This window comes from Colossoma macropomum, unplaced genomic scaffold (assembly GCF_904425465.1).
Source record: "Colossoma macropomum unplaced genomic scaffold, Colossoma_macropomum, whole genome shotgun sequence".
Taxonomy (NCBI): Eukaryota; Metazoa; Chordata; class Actinopteri; order Characiformes; family Serrasalmidae; genus Colossoma; species Colossoma macropomum.
This window is the reverse complement of record NW_023494804.1, coordinates 31,379,280-31,399,649: the sequence shown is the minus strand read 5'-3', so window position 1 is coordinate 31,399,649 and position 20,370 is coordinate 31,379,280. Positions and strand designations below refer to the sequence as shown.

At 41.4% G+C, this 20,370-nt stretch overlaps 1 protein-coding gene across 1 annotated transcript in view; it reads right to left on the bottom strand.

The window, feature by feature from the left end:
- Window positions 1–14,113: 14,113 nt before the first annotated feature.
- The window catches only part of dchs1b (dachsous cadherin-related 1b), a 185,654-nt gene continuing 179,397 nt past the window's right edge, over window positions 14,114–20,370 (bottom strand). Inside the window, 3 exon segments of the mRNA XM_036594360.1 lie at window positions 14,114–18,317; window positions 18,438–18,579; window positions 20,010–20,296. Of these exon segments, the coding sequence (XP_036450253.1) occupies window positions 15,715–18,317; window positions 18,438–18,579; window positions 20,010–20,296 (3,032 nt within the window). The 3' untranslated portion in view covers window positions 14,114–15,714.

Below are 20,370 nucleotides of genomic sequence, written 5' to 3'. Positions count from 1 at the left end.
CACACACACACACACTCTTTCCTCCACAGCTGGGTGTCCTCCAGTCCCTTTTGCAGCAAAGTTAAAATGGCAACTGCCAGCAAATGGCAAAATGTGCCAGATCTTTCCATCAGTAACCTCAGAGCTTATTCATAAATCCGCAGTACAGTCCAGTACAGTCCAGTACAGTCCAGTACAGTCGCTGATTAAAATCCTGCTGTTGGCATGTAGGGCCTATCACACTTTTCAAATGAGCATGTGATCTTTATTCGTTATCAGATTAATTTAATCATTGGTCAGAGAAGTTTATTTATCGGAATGCGTGCGCTGGCATTCGTTCTGTTTCTTTTTCTTTTCTTTATTTCTTTTGAGTAAGCAAAGAACCCCGACTTCGCCTGCCAACAAATCCATTCAAGTTATCAGAGATTATTAAAATCAGTCGAAATGTTTACGAACGGCACAAACACAATCATTAAACCGCTAAACACTCAGGCTGGCCGCAACTCTGGCCTTAACCATCAGTTTTTCCCTGCACACTCCATCCATGTGGATGAAGTAACGAATGCATCTCAAACCGTTTAAAGCCATGAGCAGCATTTTGATCTCAATATAACATCCAGTATTCAAAATATAATCATAACAAGTGTAGATTATAAAGATTTGTGGATATGAAACCATTATTATAGAGTGGGTTAATGTAAATTACATGAAATAAGCAAAATTACTAGGTTATAGAAGTGTTATTATACACTTCATTAACACAAGGGTTAACACTCAGTCAGAGGTCTGAGATCCTACACTACATTCACATCAAGGCAGCAGACTGGGTTACAGTAATACTCCAGCATGTTTCCGCATCCAGCATCTCCATCTGTTGCACAAATATTGTCAGTGGTGGACGAAGTACACAAACCATGAACTTGAGTTAAAGTAGAGACACCCAAGGTAAAATATTACTCCAGTAAAAGTAGAAGTTCCTCCCTTTAGACCTCCACTTGAGTAAAAGTACTAAAGTATTTGCCTTCAAATGTACCAAAAGTAAAAGTACTAAAAGATTAATTATGACTTTAATGTCCTATTATCATTTTAATAACAAGACTCACTTCATTAACTCATTTTAGGTGAAAATACTCCAGTGTCTCTCTTGGTAAACCAGTCTTTTAATAGAATGTCATTAATTAGTGACGCTGATGTCTATTAGAATTATCTGTTCATAAACATAAACTAGCCAAAACAAATTTACTATAAAATGAAATAGTGTTTGTATAAATTCAGAAAAAAGACACGTCAGTCACAACTGCATCTGTGTACATATTTCTATATTGTGGTCTATTTACACAAAGTTAGGTTAGTTCATCATTTATGTTGAATAGACGCTTGCAAAGTTTTACGCTGCTGCACTGATGTTGAACCGTGTGCTGCACTGGGTCGGTATGACCAACAGGTCAAAACAAGCTCAAAACAAAGTGACCGCTGTGCCCTGATTGGTGTTCTTACTTTGCGCTTCTTTAGTTTTGACATGTTACGTTTTTATTCACACATAAACCGAAAGGAACGACAGATTTCTCATAATGTAGTGTAGTAAAAAGTGAGATATTTGGCTTTGAAATGTAGTGAAGTGAAAGTAAAAAGTGGCCCAAAATGGAAAAACTTCAGTAAAGTACAGATACACAAAAACTACTTAAGTACAGTAATGAATTACATTTACTTCGCTACTGTCCACCACTGAGTATTGTACAGTTGATTACTATAGACAATAAACTGAATGTGTTTCCTTGTACTAAAACACATTTGTAATAGAAGTCAATGACAGGTGCTGCATTTTTAAATAAGAATTTGTTATTTTAAATGTACAAAGAAACATTCAAGTTATTGTCTGTGCCACAGACTGTCTGCAACACATGCAGCACACAGAAGTTGAAAACACCAGAGAATCCCTTTAACATATAAATGGCTTTGATTTCGTCCAGTAAATGCGAGGTTTCTCCATAAGAGGCCTGTAAAGCGTTGATACAGGCTGGAGCCGTTTCCCATGATGCACAGTACATCCCTGTGTGGTCACTTTGTGCTAACTTAACTATGTGTGGGTCCTACTTGCTGAAACAATTACAAGACCCATGGACCTAATATAGTACTCTATTCTATGACCAGGCAGAAGGAAAACACACCCACAGTGCCTTTCTGCTACAGAAAGCTTTGCTCTCACATTTAGAGTCTGCTCAGGTTTACAGTATGGTGGTACCAGCACCACTAACTTTATGGTCCTTTAAGTGGAATTCCATTGTGTTTTTTTAATATCTGCAAAAAAAATCTATTTTTCAGTGTAAACAAAGTCATTCTGAAGGGGTTTTATATGAAATGTGCCAACAGACCGAGTCAGAATTGTTCACAGGGGTGATGATAGGAGGGCCCGTATTACAGAAAATTCTTAAGTCTGAGATCTGCTTTGTTGGAAACTTCAGTTAAGACTGAATTTAGGACAGAAGCCATAATGGAACAACAGTTCTTAAGTCTATAATCTCATCTTATTTCCAGATAAGAAAACGGTTTTACAGAAACATCCTAATTTGCCAAAATTAAAAACTTTAAGATAAACGCCAGAGCGTCTTAATTTCTGTTTTAACCGTCTGTTTCTATTGTTTTATGCAGTGTCAGGCAGCACAGTTCACTATAAGTAGCATAATGACGCTAACTACATTTATCTACACTGAAAACGGTGCTTTGACATTTTTTGCTTTGAGTTTTTTTTTCTAACAGCGTTTTAAAGCCTCAGACGCTGCAGACTCGATCTCCACCGCCCTCTGATTACCTTCATGTGTTAATGTTGATGATGAAATATTACAGTGATGGTGGTGAATAATGAGGAGATGGAGCTGAACGTGTGTCTGTTTATTAGGAGGAATAATGTTAGCGCGCTCGGCTAAAGAGTTTGGGAAATGGAGACTGAAACTGGAGGCGGCGACGCTCTGATAAACAGCACGAAGCACTGAGACGATATTCTAAACTCTCAGTTTATCACCTCAGTGACAGTAGCTAATGTTAGCTGTCTGGCTAACTAACTCGATTACGTGTTTACTAGATTCAGCTGTGCGGGTATGGCCGGTTGCTAGGTAACAGACACGACAATCGATTGTCGACTTCAATTGAGTGAGTTAAGATTTCCTAACTAGAGATAAGAAAAGATGCTGTAAGATAAGATTCTTAAATTAAGATCAGATTTGCTTCTATAATACGAATTTGTGAAAAATCTTATCTTGACCTGTCAGAACTTAAGTTAGGACTTTTCTAGAATTTTCTGTAATATGGCCCCAGATGTCCAAAGCCTCTAAACCAGGGGTATCAAACTCAAAAAGGGCCATATTAAAAAAATCTCATCAAATCTGTGGGCCAGAGAAAATAATGCTTTTTCATTTTTAATTAATATTGTGCTATAACGCAAACCGGCCTTTGTTTATTCAAAATATGCCAAAACTTCAACAATAAAAGACAGACACTTGTAGTAGACCTTAAAATATTGGACATTTGAAATATTCAAAATTTAAACGTCCCCAGGTGTTCAGTCTTTTAAACCTACCTCTTTGCTTGAACACCTGGCATCTTTTCTTTGCTGCAGGTTTATTAATGCTTGGGCTCAGTTTCTGAGCTGCTGAGCTGATCTGTAGTGTTTATATTGGTTGAACTGCAGCTGAAATGCATTTTTTGTGATATGACTGGTGTTGAATTGCACAGAATTGTGTAGAATTGAGGTGTAACTGCTGCCCCATAGACTGTTGTTGGGGTAGAAGAGTCGAAGTGCATTGTACATTGCAGTGCATGCTGGAGACTGTAGTGCAGCACACTGTGAAACGGGCTAATAATAATAATAATAATAATAATAATAATAATAGATAATTAAAATACTTTGCAGTCTGGATAGAATTGTGTGGCGGGCCTTATCTGACCCGTGGGCCTTGTGTTTGACACATGGGCTCTAAACGTTACCTCACAGAAAGTTGTTACACAAAACTGTTACAAATACATTGCCTGATGCCTCAGACGTTGTTTTTCAATAGTTTTGTAAAAGGCTTGGCCTTAACACATACAAGCAAAATCCTGACCCAGTGCCGTCTCCCTAATTATTGTTATTGTTGCTACGTCCGTCAAAGTTTAGCTCAGGGTGGCTGACTGTGTGCCACAGAAGGGGTTATAAGAGCATCAGCAGCTTTTGTGCTAATCGACTAAAAGTTCAGCCGAAAAGAAAATTCAGAAGCACACAGAATTTCATATTTGAAACATCTTTTCCTTCAAAAATAAACTAACTTTACAAGATGCTCATTGCAGACACACATGTTTGAGGGCCATATGCATGTAGGCCGACTCAAATGAAAAAATGGATTCGGTTTACATTAATTAAACTAGACAAACTGTTTAGCTGCTCAACGTTAAATAGGCAGGTTTTCATGTCTAAGAATGAGGCTCTAGTGATTGAAGCTGCCCCTTCAGATGAGCTAATGCTAAAGTCCTGCTTAATCTGACTGATTTATAAGGCTAACTGCCAGCAGCTATGAAATCAGGGCTCAACACTTTTCTGCAACTTTATGTATTGGTATACATCATATTACATTTTAAAAATAAATTTAATACCTTTTTAGCAAACAAAGTAACCAATACAATGTTTAGCTTACCTTGAATTTGCCTTGTAACAGCTTTTAATCATGGGTGGAGTGAGGACACCGGGAGCAGGCGTGGAGACGGAGAGCTAGGTTTTATTTATACACAACAAATTAAGACCCTTTCCTTTCCCTGCTCTGCTCTGCTCTGCCATGCCATGCCATGCCATGCCATGCCATGCCATGCCATCTCCCCTGGTCTCCTTCTCTCTCTGGGCTCTGCCACCAACTGAGGAGAGATGGTTATAAGTAGGCTGGCAGAAACAAGGCACAGGTGAACATCATCAGCTACTTAGCCTGCTGGTTCAGCCCAACCGGCTCCCCGTCCTGCATTTGACACTCAGCCACGCCCCCTTCTCCTCATTTTTATAGCCTTCCACATAGATTAATCCAAACACAACAGCCCAGATAAAGCTTAACTTACATTAGAGCTAGAATAAGTCTGCCTGTTAGTAGTTTTGTGGTTGAGCAGTGAGTTTGGTGCTCTATGTTCTTTAATCACAAAACATTTTCAGCTTCAGGAATGAAGTAAAAACAGCACCTCCCTTCAGATGATCAGGATATTATATGTCAGGCTTTATAGATTCCTCAGTAACACCTTTCCATCATTTCTTAAGCCCTATTTGGACAGAATCAGGTTTACCTGAGGAGGTGGGGTAATGCAAATTTTACTGGCGTTTCCCAGTTATTTCAGTCCTGACCTAATGGGCCGTGTCAGTCATTTTTCCTGAATGGGCGCTCCCACTTCAGTGCCTTTATCCTTCCACAAAACAAGCCATAGAAATAACCTCAGGCTATATTAACATTGGTGAAAACGCTATCATTTCCTGTGGAAAAGGAGTTTTAAGTATGGAGGCACTTGAATAAGTGCTTACCTGTGATCTCTTTAGGTAAAATCAAGCTGATATGTAACGTTACTCTCCTATTTCATGTACAACTCAAAATGTAAAAATAACAAAAAAAAAAATTTAATGCAGTGTTGTTGACTGTTGGCTGTGAATTCCCAAGCTAATGGTGATGCTAACGACACACTTAATGCAGCAAGGTTAATGGTTAGGGTGAACAAAATAATGGCTAAATTAAACGTTTTAACATGTTTTCTACTCTTTTCTGGAGTGAAGGTGGTACATAAATCGAGTAGCCACTCCCGACTCTTTCTTTATACTGAGAGTTCTTTACCTGTGCATATTGCTCATAAACATTACAGATGTCCTGTGGTAAACTGGCACTACCCCACCTCCCCATGGAAAACTAATCCTGCCCGAATTTACTGCCAGTGCCGCTCTCACTGCAGGTTTGTTTTGAGGAGTTCTGTCCAAGTTTCTAATTAACATTTAGAGGCCAAAGTTTTGAAAACAAATAATAAGTATGTTGTTCACGGTGGTGATAGGAACATATAAGAAGTGTGTAATGGCTGCAAAACATTAAATGGTTACAAATATGGTAAAAACCGATGCCTGAGACAGTGTTTTGCAATAGTTTAGAGATGAAGTTTTGGCCTTTATTTTAAATTTTTTAAAAATTGTTTCTTGGCAAAGACGTACATGCAAAATAGTTCCCAATGAAAACTTATTTTTCCAGATTTATCACTATTTTACCATCATCAGAAACTCAGAAGGCACATATAGGTTCACTGGTCGCTCTGGATAGCAAATAAAATGTCTATATTTGTGTTGTAGATCCCTGGTTCCCATCACCACCACTGTGCAGAAATCTGAGTTGGTAAGCTTTTTCTACAATGGACCACTTTACTTCTCAACAACAGAATTATGCAGATATTTAGAAAAATAATTGAAATTCCTGTTTTATATATCTATCTATCTATCTATCTATCTATATATATATATATATATATATAAACTATCTATGTATATATAAAAATATGTGTGTGTGTGTGTATGTGTGTATATACACCGATCAGGCATAACGTTATGACCACCTCCTTGTTTCTACGCTCATTGTCCATTTTATCAGCTCCACTTACTATATAGGTGCACTTTGTAGTTCTACAGTTACAGACTGTAGTCCATCTGTTTCTCTGCATACTTTGTTAGCCCCCTTTTACCCTGTTCTTCAGTGGTCAGGACCCCCATGGACCCTCACAGAGCAGGTACTATTTGGGTGGTGGATCATTCTCAGCACTGCAGTAACACTGACGTGGTGGTGGTGTGTTAGTGTGTGTTGTGCTGGTCCGAGTGGATCAGACAGAGCAGTGCTGCTGGAGTTTTTAAGCACTGTGTCCACTCACTGTCCACTCTATTAGACACTCCTACCTTGTCAGTCCACCCTGTAAATGTAAAGTCAGAGATGATAGCTCATCTGCTGCTGCACAGTTTGTGTTGGTCATCCTCTAGTCCTTCATCAGTGGTCACAGGACGCTGCCCACAGGACACTGTCGGCTGGATATTTTTGGTTGGTGGACTATTCTCAGTCCAGCAGTGACACTGAGGTGTTTAAAAACTCCAGCAACACTGCTGTGTCTGATCCACTCAGACCAGCACAACACACACAAACACACCACCATCACGTCAGTGTTACTGCAGTGCTGAGAATGACCCAACACCCAAATAGTACCTGCTCTGTGAGGCTCCATGGGGGTCCTGACCACTGAAGAACAGGGTAAAAGGGGGCTAACAAAGTATGCAGAGAAACAGATGGACTACAGTATGCAAATAATATCTGGTCAGTCATGGCTCTATTTCCATTGATGGATGGTGTAGGTTGCTAAATTGTGCTATAACAGTCTCAAATCAGTAACCTATAACACCTATAAGGCAGGTGTGTCCGATAATTGGCAGTAACTGTACAGTGTGTTTTGAATGGATTTTGCATGCCAAGTTTAGTGTAAAGGACCCTCAGAGGGATGCAGGTGTCAGACCAGTGTGGGAAAGTGTGAAATGTAGTTCATGCATACGTTCGCACTCAAATGAGGCAGGAGCTGTTCTTCCTGCCAAACAGCAGGGCTAATGAAAAACACTATATTCTCTTTATCACACTCATATATAACATGCCGGGGCTTGAGGACTAATCTCTGGCATTCCAGCTTTGTGTTACTGTATGAGGATACTGATGTATGAGGGATTATACAGATCATTTACTTACCTTTACAGCACAAACTCCACTGACTCTACTGAGATTCAGCAAGTGTGAGCCACCTGCTCCTCTCTTCTTCACTCCCTGCCAGAAATCATATGACAGTTGACATCTTAATGGCTCTGAAGAAAAGTACAGCTACCAATATCAGAGCAGGGCCCTCACCTTGATAAATGATGGTTAAATGGAAAGTCCAGACTGCTATTCCAGGGCAAAAGTTTAGAGTGTAATAAATTCCACTTTTACACATGGATCATTGAATATTCATAGCCAGGAAAGTTAATCAGCGTTATTTTTCATCTTAATTGTGACCTTGATTAAAACAAATTAATCATTCATAACACAGGGCCTAAGGTGACCTGACCAGAAAAAGGTCAGGCAGCAAAATGGGGCTAAACACATCCATATGTAAACTCAGTTCCTATTGATTCTCCAGGATAAAGTTATGTGCATATTAAAAGACGCTATATCACAATGTAAAATGCAAAAATATTGCAGGTTTTATATTGTAGACAAAAAGGTTCTATACAGCACCAAAAACATGGTCCTGTGATGTGCAGAGCTCTTTTTAGTGCTACATAGAACTGTTCATTGAAGGTTCTTTAAAGAACTGTATACAACAGATTCTGCATCATGGAGAGCAACCATTTAGCAATGCAGAGCCAGTTAAGCATTGAAATGGTTCTTTGAGTTGTCATGTTTCTGTATAACTATTGACTTTATTAAGAACCCTTGAAGAGCCCCATCTTTTGGAAAAAAAGCATGGCTTGTTAAAATGAGATGCATTGAGTTTCTTGATTCAAATGTGTCCATCACTTCCATATCAATAAAATATATTACATTATCAAGTGTATCTTTCAGATTACCTACTTTTCACAATAATTGTGTTGATGTAATACACTTTATATGGCCAAAAAAATCTGGACACTCAAACATCTCGTCCATTATGCATTTCGCTGCTGTCGGAAGAATCTCCAAAATGGTAACTTTACAGGAGAAGGAAAAAACATGCTTTACATTTAATGTAAGTCAATGGAACCAGAATTTTTTCCAAGTCATTTTAGGCCGTTTCTTTTGGTCCATGCATCATGAAATTTACATACGATGTAAAGGGCAACAGGCATTTTCAAATTATGTCAAAAACTGAAAAACAACAGCGACTTGTTGAACATCTCATTCCAAAATCCTGGCCCGTTAATGTAGAGTTGGTCTACTCTATACAACAGCCTTCACTCTTCTGGGAAGGCTCACCACTAGATTTTGCAATATGACTGCAGAGATTCATTTCTATTCCACCACAAGACCGCTAGTGAGGTCAGGCACTGATAATCGGCGATAAGGCCTGGCTCACAGTCAGCAATCCGATTTATTCTGAAGTAGAGGTGGGACGATTTGGCAAAAATACCATATCATGATGATCCAGGGCATTTCCCGGTACATAATATGCATCACAATATTCAAGTTTGATACGTTGTACCGAAAAAAAGTCCCAGTCGTGCCACAATAAAAAAAACATACCATCAAAAACAGTCCACACACTACGCTGCACTATTTCCAGTGAAAAGGACTAATTCTCTCTGTGTAACGAAACACATAGTTGGTCATTGTTCTTTAAAGGTGCACTGTGTGAGATTTAGGGGGATCTATTAGCTGAAATGGGAATATAGGCCCAATCCCATTTTATTTTTACCCCTACCCCTTGTTTTCAAGTGTCGCCCCTTAGAACTGAGTTAGAGGGTAGTGGTTGAAATCTTCCCCACAAAATGGGACCCTCAAATAAAAAGAGCATTACTTCATTAACAGCTACTAGTGCTGCTCTGTAGGTTAAATTTAGGGCATCATATGCCTTCAAAGAGGGGGGATGAGAGAATTACTTATTATCGCCCACCCATAATTCCTTGTTGATTTGAAGCTGAAGCTTTTTGTTCGATTTTTCCCGTTCCACTTTAAATGGTGCAGCAGTTACATTCTGTTGCCTCAGGTGTCGGAACTACTGCACCATTTAAGGTGGAGCGGGAAATTTAGCTGGCTAACTACCGAAATATCAGCTACTACTAGCAATGTTTTATGGTTGTTATGAAGAAAAGGACACTCAAACGACATTAAACTCAGATAAAACAGTGATTATTGTAATTTTTAACAGATAAAATTCTCACATTTGTGGGTTTCTTTGGTCTCTTGTTCGGCCAACTTGCCGTTTTTTTCTTTTTATCTCTTAACTCTCTGTTTGGAGTCTCTTTAAAGCCTCTGTTTGGAGGGCCACGTAACCCTAACACTTCACCCTACCCCTCTATCTCAACTAAAATCGGGACACCCTACCCCTAGACGTGAATGTGCAAAACGGAGGGGTAAGGGCTAAGTGGTAGGGGCGAGGGGTGAAATGGGATTCGTTAGCTTGGTAGCTCAGAATGACCCCTTCATATCTACACAGGGTGCTGCTCTAGCAGAGGAATAACTGACAAACTTGGAAAGTTGGACATGTCAGTGCCACATCACAAGACACTGAGCTTTTCAGTACGACCAGTTCTACTATCAGTGTTTGCTTATGGAGATGAATGCATGAATGCATGTTTGATTTTATGCCCCTGCCAGCAATGGACATGGCCCCTAACAGCCAAAACACTAATCAGAAGAGGTATCCACATACGTTTGGCTAATGTACTGTGTTTCATTCATGTGGAAATGATGTAGACACTTTAAATCAGGCAAATTCAGTGCCTTACTAGGTCACCAATAGCTGCATGCTATTGGTAGTGCGATAGTTCACGAAAGTCTGACCGTAAGTGAATCATATTGGTGCTATCAGAGCCGAGTGTAAATCTGTGAGACATGAGCTGTAGTAGTGAGGTACAGGGGAGCTGAGCTTCAGCCAACAGCAACTGCACAGCATGGGGCCAGACAGATCAGATTCAGGACAAACAGCTGGAGTGAGAGAGAACGAGAGAGAGGAAGAGAGAGGGGGAAAGAAAATACAGCTACATACAACATTCAGACACACTTATTGTCTTGGCTATCGCACTCAAAACTCCTCAGAGAGTCAACAACGCAATCCTCAGTTTTCACCAACAGACTGAAGTAAAATCTCAGACTTCACCATCATACTGGGGGAACGCTAAAACAGCTCTATTCAACCCCGCGTGCGATTTACCTTCGCAATAAATCGGAAATGATGAACTGGCAGATTGTGTGATAGTAATGCCTATCGTCACTGTTACCCTGCATTCAAGGCCTCAGCGCACTTCTTGCGAAACGAACTTCTCGAGGGTTGTGCGAAGCCGAAAGCTCCTTCGCGAACTTACAAGCTCGCATATTTACTGTGGCTTCGTGTTGCCTGTCGCAGACGCTCCACGTGATGCTTTATAACTGCCGGAAAACTATTCTTTCACTGTTCTAACTATGGCGACATTTGAGTTCAGAATTCTGCCACAATTTAAGGTGGAACGGGGAAATTCAAACAAGAAGCTGGTGAATAGGAAGCCAACTTCAGCCTCGTCCTCTTGTGAATCTAAATATAAGATAACCTATATGTTCGGTGCTTAGTACTAGTATTTAGCATCTGATGTTTAGGAGATATTCACTGTTTATGTAACAAATACGCGTTTCACAGTGGAATATTAGTGCATCTGCCGAAGCCAAAGCTCTTCAAAGATGTCCATCTTTGTTTCATGGCATGCCTCTTTTTTACCGAACAATCAGAGGCTTTGTCGTGTAACGTCTTCGTCCGCGGAGTTCGGCCAGCTGCCACCTCCTCATGACGTCTGCGGTTGTTCGTTTTCTCCACAATTACGTCATGTTGTTCGCTGAGGCCAGGCGAACGTCGTCTCCGCAAGAAGTATGTTGAGGCCTTCACACCGGCAGCGACGCGATGCGACAGAGCAGCCGGATGTCATTCCTTTTCAATGACAGCTGGCGATTTCCGGCGACAGAAGGCGGTGCGAACATTGGTGACACGAAGTGAGCTCTATGCAAATAAGGAATGAAGCGATGTGGCGATTACCAATAGGAATTGAGCACCGAGCAGCGTAGTACGCGCTTTATCTCCGCCACTGTGAAACCGTACACTCCAGTTTTGGTTGCTAGATAACTGTTCCTACTAGTGATTGAATGATGGTGGCGCCGTTTTCGTCACAGATAGACAGTAATCACAAAGACCAAACAGTGTTTTCTACACACTCTGACTGCACAGATACGGGGATTAAATAAAAACAAGCACACAGGCGATTTCTCACCAGGAATTTTCTTCCCAGCGGGAATGCATCTGATTAAATTAATGTGTAACCAGAGAACTTGTAGAGAGCAGAATGACCACTCTGAAATGTCTTCCAGGTTTCTCAAACGCTAGAGGGCGTGCAGACTGCCGGCATAGCACCGTCAACAATCACGCCTAGCTGGTAGCTAACAAAACTCTACTGTTGTGGAAAAGTATCCTGCGAGAGAAGCGGTCATAGTTGAGCTGAAGCTTTAAGCAGAGCAAACTATCTGCGTTTTGATTTATATTATATATTTTTTTAGCCTATATTAGGACATTAACACATACTGAGACATATTTACATCCAAGAAGCTAAAACGTTACTTAAATTAAATGGACATAAAATGTTGAGTCTCCCAAGGTGGTTTGATTTTTGCTGAAAGGATAGAATGGCTCTTCTTAATATTTGGGTTGCCGACCCCTGAGTTAATCTCCAAGACTCAAATTCCATTATTATAATTTGGTTTGTTTTTCTATTTGTGGGACCAAATAGCAGCCATTTTTATGTTATCCCTGACTATTTCTGTTTTATGTATATCATGGCGTTGCCCTTTTAAGGTGTGAATAATGTTGTTTTAGAGGTATAAAACGTCTTAATAAAATGAAATGATATAAATAACAGCACTTACAGCCGAACGGGGCAGCTCTAGCAGGGAGGAAAACTGACTTAGTAGAAAGGTGGCATCTTATGACAGAGCAATTTTGAAAGTCACTGAGTTTTTTGTATGACTAATTCTACTACCTGTGTATTTCTGTGGAGATTCTGGCGTATTTGAAAGGCTATGCAATGAATATTATTGTGCAGTTGAGTCTATTTTTATTGACTGGCCTTTTTTATAAAAACTTGGATTGTTCTGGTGCTGATTATTCAATTAATTGTCAAAATAATGGGTAGATCACTTAAACACCATCATAATCAGTAATGACATTCTGTAAAAAATGAACTTTTTGGGACACATATCATGCGTCCCATGCAAGTCTTAGTAACAGGAGCTCTCTATAGGCTTGGAAAACCATTTTCCTCCCAGGTTCACAATGCAGGACAAGGCAGACGTAGCAAGAATAACAATATTCTTTAAGGATTCAGGAAGTTCGAGTCTGAGTTAGAGTAATGGTGCAGTGATAACCTGCCTCATAGCCATTGAGTCACATGATTCAAATTCTTCATGGTACACTGGAGAAATAACATTAAATGTCAGAGAGCCGGACGTTCTAGCATACTCTTCTACTGTATTCTGGCACTGTACCTCGAATAAGCCATATGTGAAAGCCGTGATGAAAAGCCTCCTTCATGCTTCTCCACAGAACTGTTCAATAAAGCTGTAACTGACACCAAAAAAGAAACAAACCATAGAACTTCAACATGAGCTTAACGGTAAAAGTTAACATCTCGGCTTTAAAACTGAAAAGCGTGTCCATTCCAACTTGCACAAACAAATCCTTGTGATTGTTGCTAATTTTCCATAAATAGCTCGGTCATATGCATCCTCTAATATTCCAAATATTCCTCTTAAACAATTGTGCTCCTTGTTGCTCTGTGGCACATTAATGGAGCAGAAATCCTTGCACAGCTATGCAAACAAGCCTGGCCACCATATGAGAACAACATATTGCAATTACATAAATCAACATTATATGCATTTTTAAGCACGGTATCTGGTGAGGTCCACACGCAGTGTAAATTTTAGTTCATGTGAGAGTTTCACGCTGCCAAACACAGTTAACCGCGAGAAGTTGCACTGTATACATTGAGTACGTAGGTTCTGTCCCTCTTTCGCCATCTGTTTACCTGCCAGATGCACTAGCAGACGCAACTGATCTATTTTCCTTCCCTAAAATATACATTCATTCTAAAAGTACTTAATTCCTCCTAACTATCCCTTGATGTGCTTGATGGCCATGCTTAAGCACTGGACACACCCTCTGCTCTCAGCTGTACACAGTCTCAGGCCAGTGCTGGCCACTGGAACATACTATTTCCAGGCAAATAGCTTTTTAATGAAGGACAAATTTGACTTTGACCTCTGCAAGTCTTTCCTGAAAGTCAGATGATTAGAGCTTGTTTAGGCTTCAGTTGCTTTTTATATCCCCTGCCAGGGCTCCATTCAACTTCCACGGGAAAAAAGAAGGAAAGACCGAATAGTTTGACAAAAGAAATCAGTAGGAATTTAATGGTTCCTTTAAATATATGTACAGATGATTTCTACCACTCTGCTGCCAGGAGTTTGGCAGCTGTCTTGGGTCAAACTTGTTTCAAAATGGACTCATTCCACACTCTTAAACAATAGAAGGTCAACTTTTAATCGTAACTGCATTAGACAGTCTAACCATTTCACGCCCTCCTTTTCCTTGAATGTGTACTGAGGGCTAGAAGAGGGCCATTCCAGCTTGAGGCAGTGTTGGTATTAGGCATGCACCAGAGGTAGCCAAACAGTCCTCAGAAGACAGGTGGATGTCCAGGAAAATAGGAGGACGTCCATTTGCTGTAATCTTCTTTGCAGCGGAGAGTGTACAGGGATAGGAAAGAATATTAAAGCTTTTACTTTTCTAAATGTCCAAGATTTATCCCAGAATGTATGTATCTCATGTTATAGTGAGTCCAATACTGTTGGCCACTACAGGTGTGGGCAGCTTCCCTGGGGTTTCAATTTCATTGACCTTTTGGGTAAATATGGAAGCACATGACTTGAAGACACTAGTCAAAATTGCAACTAACAGGGACGTTTCTTTACCTGCCAGAGGAACCGAATGATCAAATCTCCCATACTTAGAGTCAGAATAATCACAAACAAGCTAACATACAAAAAGTACTGAGCAAGGACTGTTTTTCTTCAGTTGGCACTGTGCAGGAAAACTTATCACATGAAGTCTCTTTGCTGTATTTTCAGTCATTTTTACTGAATAGGCCTCAAGATAAGCCTCAAACATTTCCATGTCAAGCTCCACTATGATGCTGGAAGATCTAGTGTTAAACAAAGGGAACAAAGGTAGAAAAAAAAAAAAGTATAATATAATATTATGCAACATGGGTACTCTCAACATCTTCATGAATCGACCTTAGTATAAATAATTATCAAAACACAACACTCCCCAGTCATTCACATCACAGAGCAAGAATCACACCAAAATTGACAACCATACATACTGATGATATCAAACACTATACAACAATAAGGCTTACACACTATGGCTAGAATACATACAAATATACAGAATGTAAATGCAGTGAGCGCCTCTTAAATGCGAGGTAATTGCATTTTCTTCTTCAGAAACTAAAGAACATGTAATATGATGCAGGGGAACAGTTAAAAATACATTTGCGTATATAAGTCAGCTACCGCGTGCGTTTGCAGTGAAATATCTTTCAGACAGTTCAAACGGGGTCCAGAAAGTGTGGTGATAGCAGCCATCTTGGACAGACTCTGCAAGACACTGGTGTTTCAAAGCAGTCATTCATCAGTATCAAAAACAAAAGAGCACTAAAGCCTTATCTCACTGGCCAGCCAGTGAGGTGACACAAAACAGCATACAAATCTTCAAAACTCTACATTGGCTCTGATGAAGGGTATCGTCATTTCACAGCAACGCAGTTTTTTTTTTAACCCTTGTTAACGTCAGTTACCAGAAACCTGTGTCACGCAGACAGCTATGAAGCGAGTCCCTTTTCGCTTTTTTTCAAACGTCTTTAGTGGTTTGCATGCGTTTTCCAAACAAGAGGTCAATGCTCCCCACAATATGGCAGAATTAGATCCTCATCTCTGCCTCATCATTGTGCTCCAAGGAGTGCTCTGTGGTGCTAATCATGGAGGCTGAGGGACCTTGTGTGACACCAAAAGGGGAAACTGCTGGTGATCGGGCTGCCAGAGGGGACAGGGAAGGGGAAAAGCTGGGGGACATGGCTGCTGATGAAATGGAGCCCTCGTGGCTGATAGGAGAGCGTCTTAGGGACGCTAGGTGTGGAAACGTCCGTGCGATGGCAGGCTTTGGTGGAACAGACTTGGCACCAGGGTGAGCTACAGAGGTAATGAGAGGGGGTGGATCAATTCTTGGTTTAGGATCTGTCTTGGCTTTGGGTTGGAAGGGTCGCCGTGGGTTGTTAGGGGGTATGCTCTCATCCTTCAGTCTTGCGATTTCCGTAAAGACATTAGCAAGAGGCTGGAACTGCGGGCACCAGTTGAGAAGGTAGTCCCAGTTGTAGCTGCCTCGCAACTCCTCATCACTTGCGACAATGGCTGTGAGGGACCCATCTACCGAAGGTTTGCCATCCTCAGGGAAGGCATAATCCTTGGGATGGGATATATTCAGCCCTCTGCCTACTCCAAGGTAGCCACCACCTTCATCTCTGTAGATTGGAAGCTGCCCTGAGAGCAACGTGCCACTTAGGCTCCCCAGCTTCTTCCCTTTGAACCACTGGCTGGCATCCAGCGCCCCTGGTTCACAGGAGATGTCAGAGAGCTGGTCTGCGTCCTGCTGGATTCCGGAATCAGGTCCCCGGGCGGAGATGTGCTCTTGCATGGAAGAGGTGATGCTAGCCACTCGAGGATACTCGTTTATCATCCGGATCTCATCGTCCTCTGCAGCCTCTGCGGATCCTCTGCCACTGGAGTGTGATGGATCTAAGGAGCCCCCTCTGGTGTAGGAACCTCCACCTCCACCCTGATCGCCAGCATACCCAGGAAGGGTCTGGTGGTAGATCCTTTCTCCACCAGCAGATTTGGATTCATCCAACTGCTGCAGTGCAGTGCCTGAATCCACAGTATCAGTGTTCTGCCCTTTCTTCTTGCGCCTGGACTTTACTAGATACAGTGCCACGGCAATTATGACTAAGATGACTATTACGCCAAGAGAGGCTGCAATGATGCTGATCAGGAGAATGTTGAAGTCAGTTGCAAGTCCAAAAGAAGTGTTGGTGACATCAATGGTTAGTTGGGCAGTTGTGACCCTTGAGGTTTCTAGAGGACTATGGGCAGTAACATCCATGGTCATAAGGCGAGTCTCCCTTTTGGAGCGGCCTGATCCACCAGAACTTCCAGAGCTGTCCATTTTGAGGTAGATCACACCAGTGGTCTTGTTCACCTCAAAGTACGGAGAGCTGTTTGGGAAAGAGTAGAGCACGATCCCATCCACACCACCATCCTCATCCATGGCTTGCACCTGCCCAATACTCTGGCCCTTTTTGGCTCCTTCTGGCACCTCGAAGGAGAAGGCTGAGGAAGTGAAGATCGGATCATACTCATCCTCCCCGGTGACATAGACTTGTACAGTGACTGTGGCAGAGTTGTTACCTGCATCAACAGCTAAAGCCATGAAATGAAAAGAGTTCACCTTCTCAAAGTCAAAGGCCTGACGAGAACGCACTTCCCCTGTGGTCTGATCCACCGCAAAGAAGTCTTTTCCTTGACTGGGTTTGTCTACTATAAAGTATTTCAGCTGTCCATAGATGCCAGTGTCATGGTCTATGGCATGCAACACTGTGACTGCTGAATTAGGGGGTTGGTTTTCTCGAATGCTTGCAGACATTGTCTCAATAGGGAAGTAGGGCCTATTATCATTGACATCCTTCACCTCCACATTGATAGGAGCCAGAGCAAAGTGACCATGACCGTCTGAGGCTTGAATGATGACTACATGGGAAGGCTGAGTCTCTCGGTCAAGAGGCCTCTGCAGTCGCAGTGCTCCAGTCCACTGGTCTACTGAGAACAGCTCCTTCTCGTCTCCAGAGCTAATGCTGTATTGGATCTCGGCATGGGGGGCTGAATCTTGATCAGTTGCAGACAGCCGTAGGATTTCGGTGCCGGCTGCAGCTCCCTCACTCAGAGCCACTATGTATTCAGCGTGGCTGAATACAGGCGGGTTGTCATTGACATCAATCACAGTGATGACAGCAGGCACACTGGAGCTGCGCTGGGGAACACCGCGATCTGATACCACGATAGTGAGGTTGTAGCGAGATGTTGCCTCAAAATCCAGCTGTTCTGCCAAGATCAGTGTCCCTACTGTCTGAAAGCCATGACCTTCAATGAAACGAACACTACTCTCGATCTGAAAGGCGTTCCCGACGTTTCCACTTGCGATGGCAAAATCGAAGCCTGAGTTTTCTTGCGAAAGGTCACCGTCCACTGCTTCCAAGGTCAGGATGGTGGCTCCAGGGAGCTGGTCCTCAGACACTGCGGCTCTGTATTCCGACTGATGAAACGTGGGGGCATTGTCATTCACATCTGTGAGCTGGACCTGGACAGTGGCAATGGAGGACAGAGGTGGCTTTCCACCATCACAAGCCTCAATGACCACACTCACAGATGGACGCTCTGGGTCAAATTCAGCTTTCTGGCTGATGAACAAAGTGCCTGTAAAGGGAAAAACACATGGAAGTTGCTTGGAAGTGTGATATAACTGTTTACCATTTCATTTACACAGTACAAACCATAAAACAGAAAATGTGACAACATCAAAACAGAACATCGTACCGTTATTGGGGTCAATATAAAAGCCATCCCGGGATGACGACATCACTCGATAGGTGACCCTTCCATTCTCTCCCGAGTCTCGATCTGTGGCTGTTACCGTGACCACAGGACTGCCTGGAGGAGAATGTTCTGGCAGCGTCACCTGGGAAACCACAACAGAGCAATAACTAGGTATGCTGTATTTCAGTGTAGGTTCCCAAGCAAGGAACATTTTCTTACTCCTTTCTTCCTTTCCCCCTTATTTTAATAAACAGCTCCTTCTGCAAATGTTGATGTCATTTCCTTAACCACCGCAGAGCAATAAGCTTAATGCAACCTCTACATCCAGATTCATTCATCTATTAAAGTTTTTATGGCTGTGCACAGCGATTCCCTGTGTATTCTGGAATATGCGCTTGAGGTAAATTTATTTGAACTGTCTATCAAATTTAATAAGGTGCGAAAAGCTGGGAAGGTCATCCGTCTGCATCTGATGAATTAGCGCAAATTAGCACTCAGACTTTTTTATGAGGAAAATACAGCTCCAAATAAATCTTCAGAAAAAGCACAAATATAGTGTCGGGAAAACCTCTTTTTTTCTCTCGCTTTTCTTACTCGCTTTTTCCATGAAATTGGTAACCTAACACATGAGTCTGTTAGTACAAGTCTTAAATAAGAAATGACACTAAAATAGAGAAAGTGTTCCAATAACTGAGCCATGTCGACGCACAGTTTGTGAAAAATGCATCTGGGTCATTCTACAGAAACGTCCATTTTCGTGTCCCTAGTGTTTATAGATATATTACACTTAAAAACATGTTAAGGTTACATTTTTTTATATTTTAAGATAAAACAATAAGCTATTTTAACAATTACACCCTCTTGAGCATCAATTTAGTAATATTGGTTTTTAAATCAATCATCTAGAAGTCCAAGCACCACAGAAGAGCTCGTCCTCACAGTCTTGTGTGAAGGATGAGGCCATATTTTGAAGAAAAAAATGCTATTTTAACTACAATAATCTATACATGACTATGAAATATATAAATTAAATGACATAAAGAAAACAAATGACAAATAAATATTATAAAATATATAATGAAAGTTGTTGTCCCCAGGAGTCGTGTCACTGGTGTTACCGCGTAACAAAAAATCTCTTATTTTGAAATAAAAGTCACACTGATGACATCATTTGACCTCCTTTTACCTGTTTTCTGAGGATCTATGAACAAAAGCACATGGTGAGTCCACTGTGTCTTTCAGTTGTCAGAGATTTTCTCATTTAGCTCATGATTTCATATGAAGCTTTTAGTTGAAGTCACTCGTGTGACTTTATTCTGAGGTAATTGTGAAAAAATAGAATATAAATGGATTATATTCCATATTTTTGTGGATATTCCATGACTGACAACATGTGGTTTGATGTTCTATAGCAGCCATTTTGTAAAATGCATTGTTCATTAAAATGTCTCTGGTGTTACCTTTATTGTGTAACACCAATGATGATCAGTAACACCAGTGACCCCTATGGTTAGATAGGAAAGTGGACGTTTCTGTAGAATGACCCATCTATTCATTATTCCTGCAGTTTACCTGGTACAGGTCTTGTGTGAAAGTAGGCACATTATCATTCACGTCCTCCACCAGTACAGTGAGATTGGCCTCGCTCTGATGCTTAGAGTCCGAGGCTTGAACTGTTAGGGTGTACCACGTCCTCTCCTCAAAGTCCAGCGGAGCAGTCAGAAACACCCTGCCGTTATAGCGGTGGATTCCAAACTTGCCCTGCGAGGGAGTGTCCAGACGGAGAGAATAAGAAAGCGCTGGGCCCGAGTCCACATCGTTCCCCGTTACCATGGTGATCTCGGTGCCGATAAGTGAGTCTGGGGGAGAGACAGAACACACTCTCAGCGGGTGTACGGTGAAAAGAAACAGGTATGGACATATGAACGCTCAA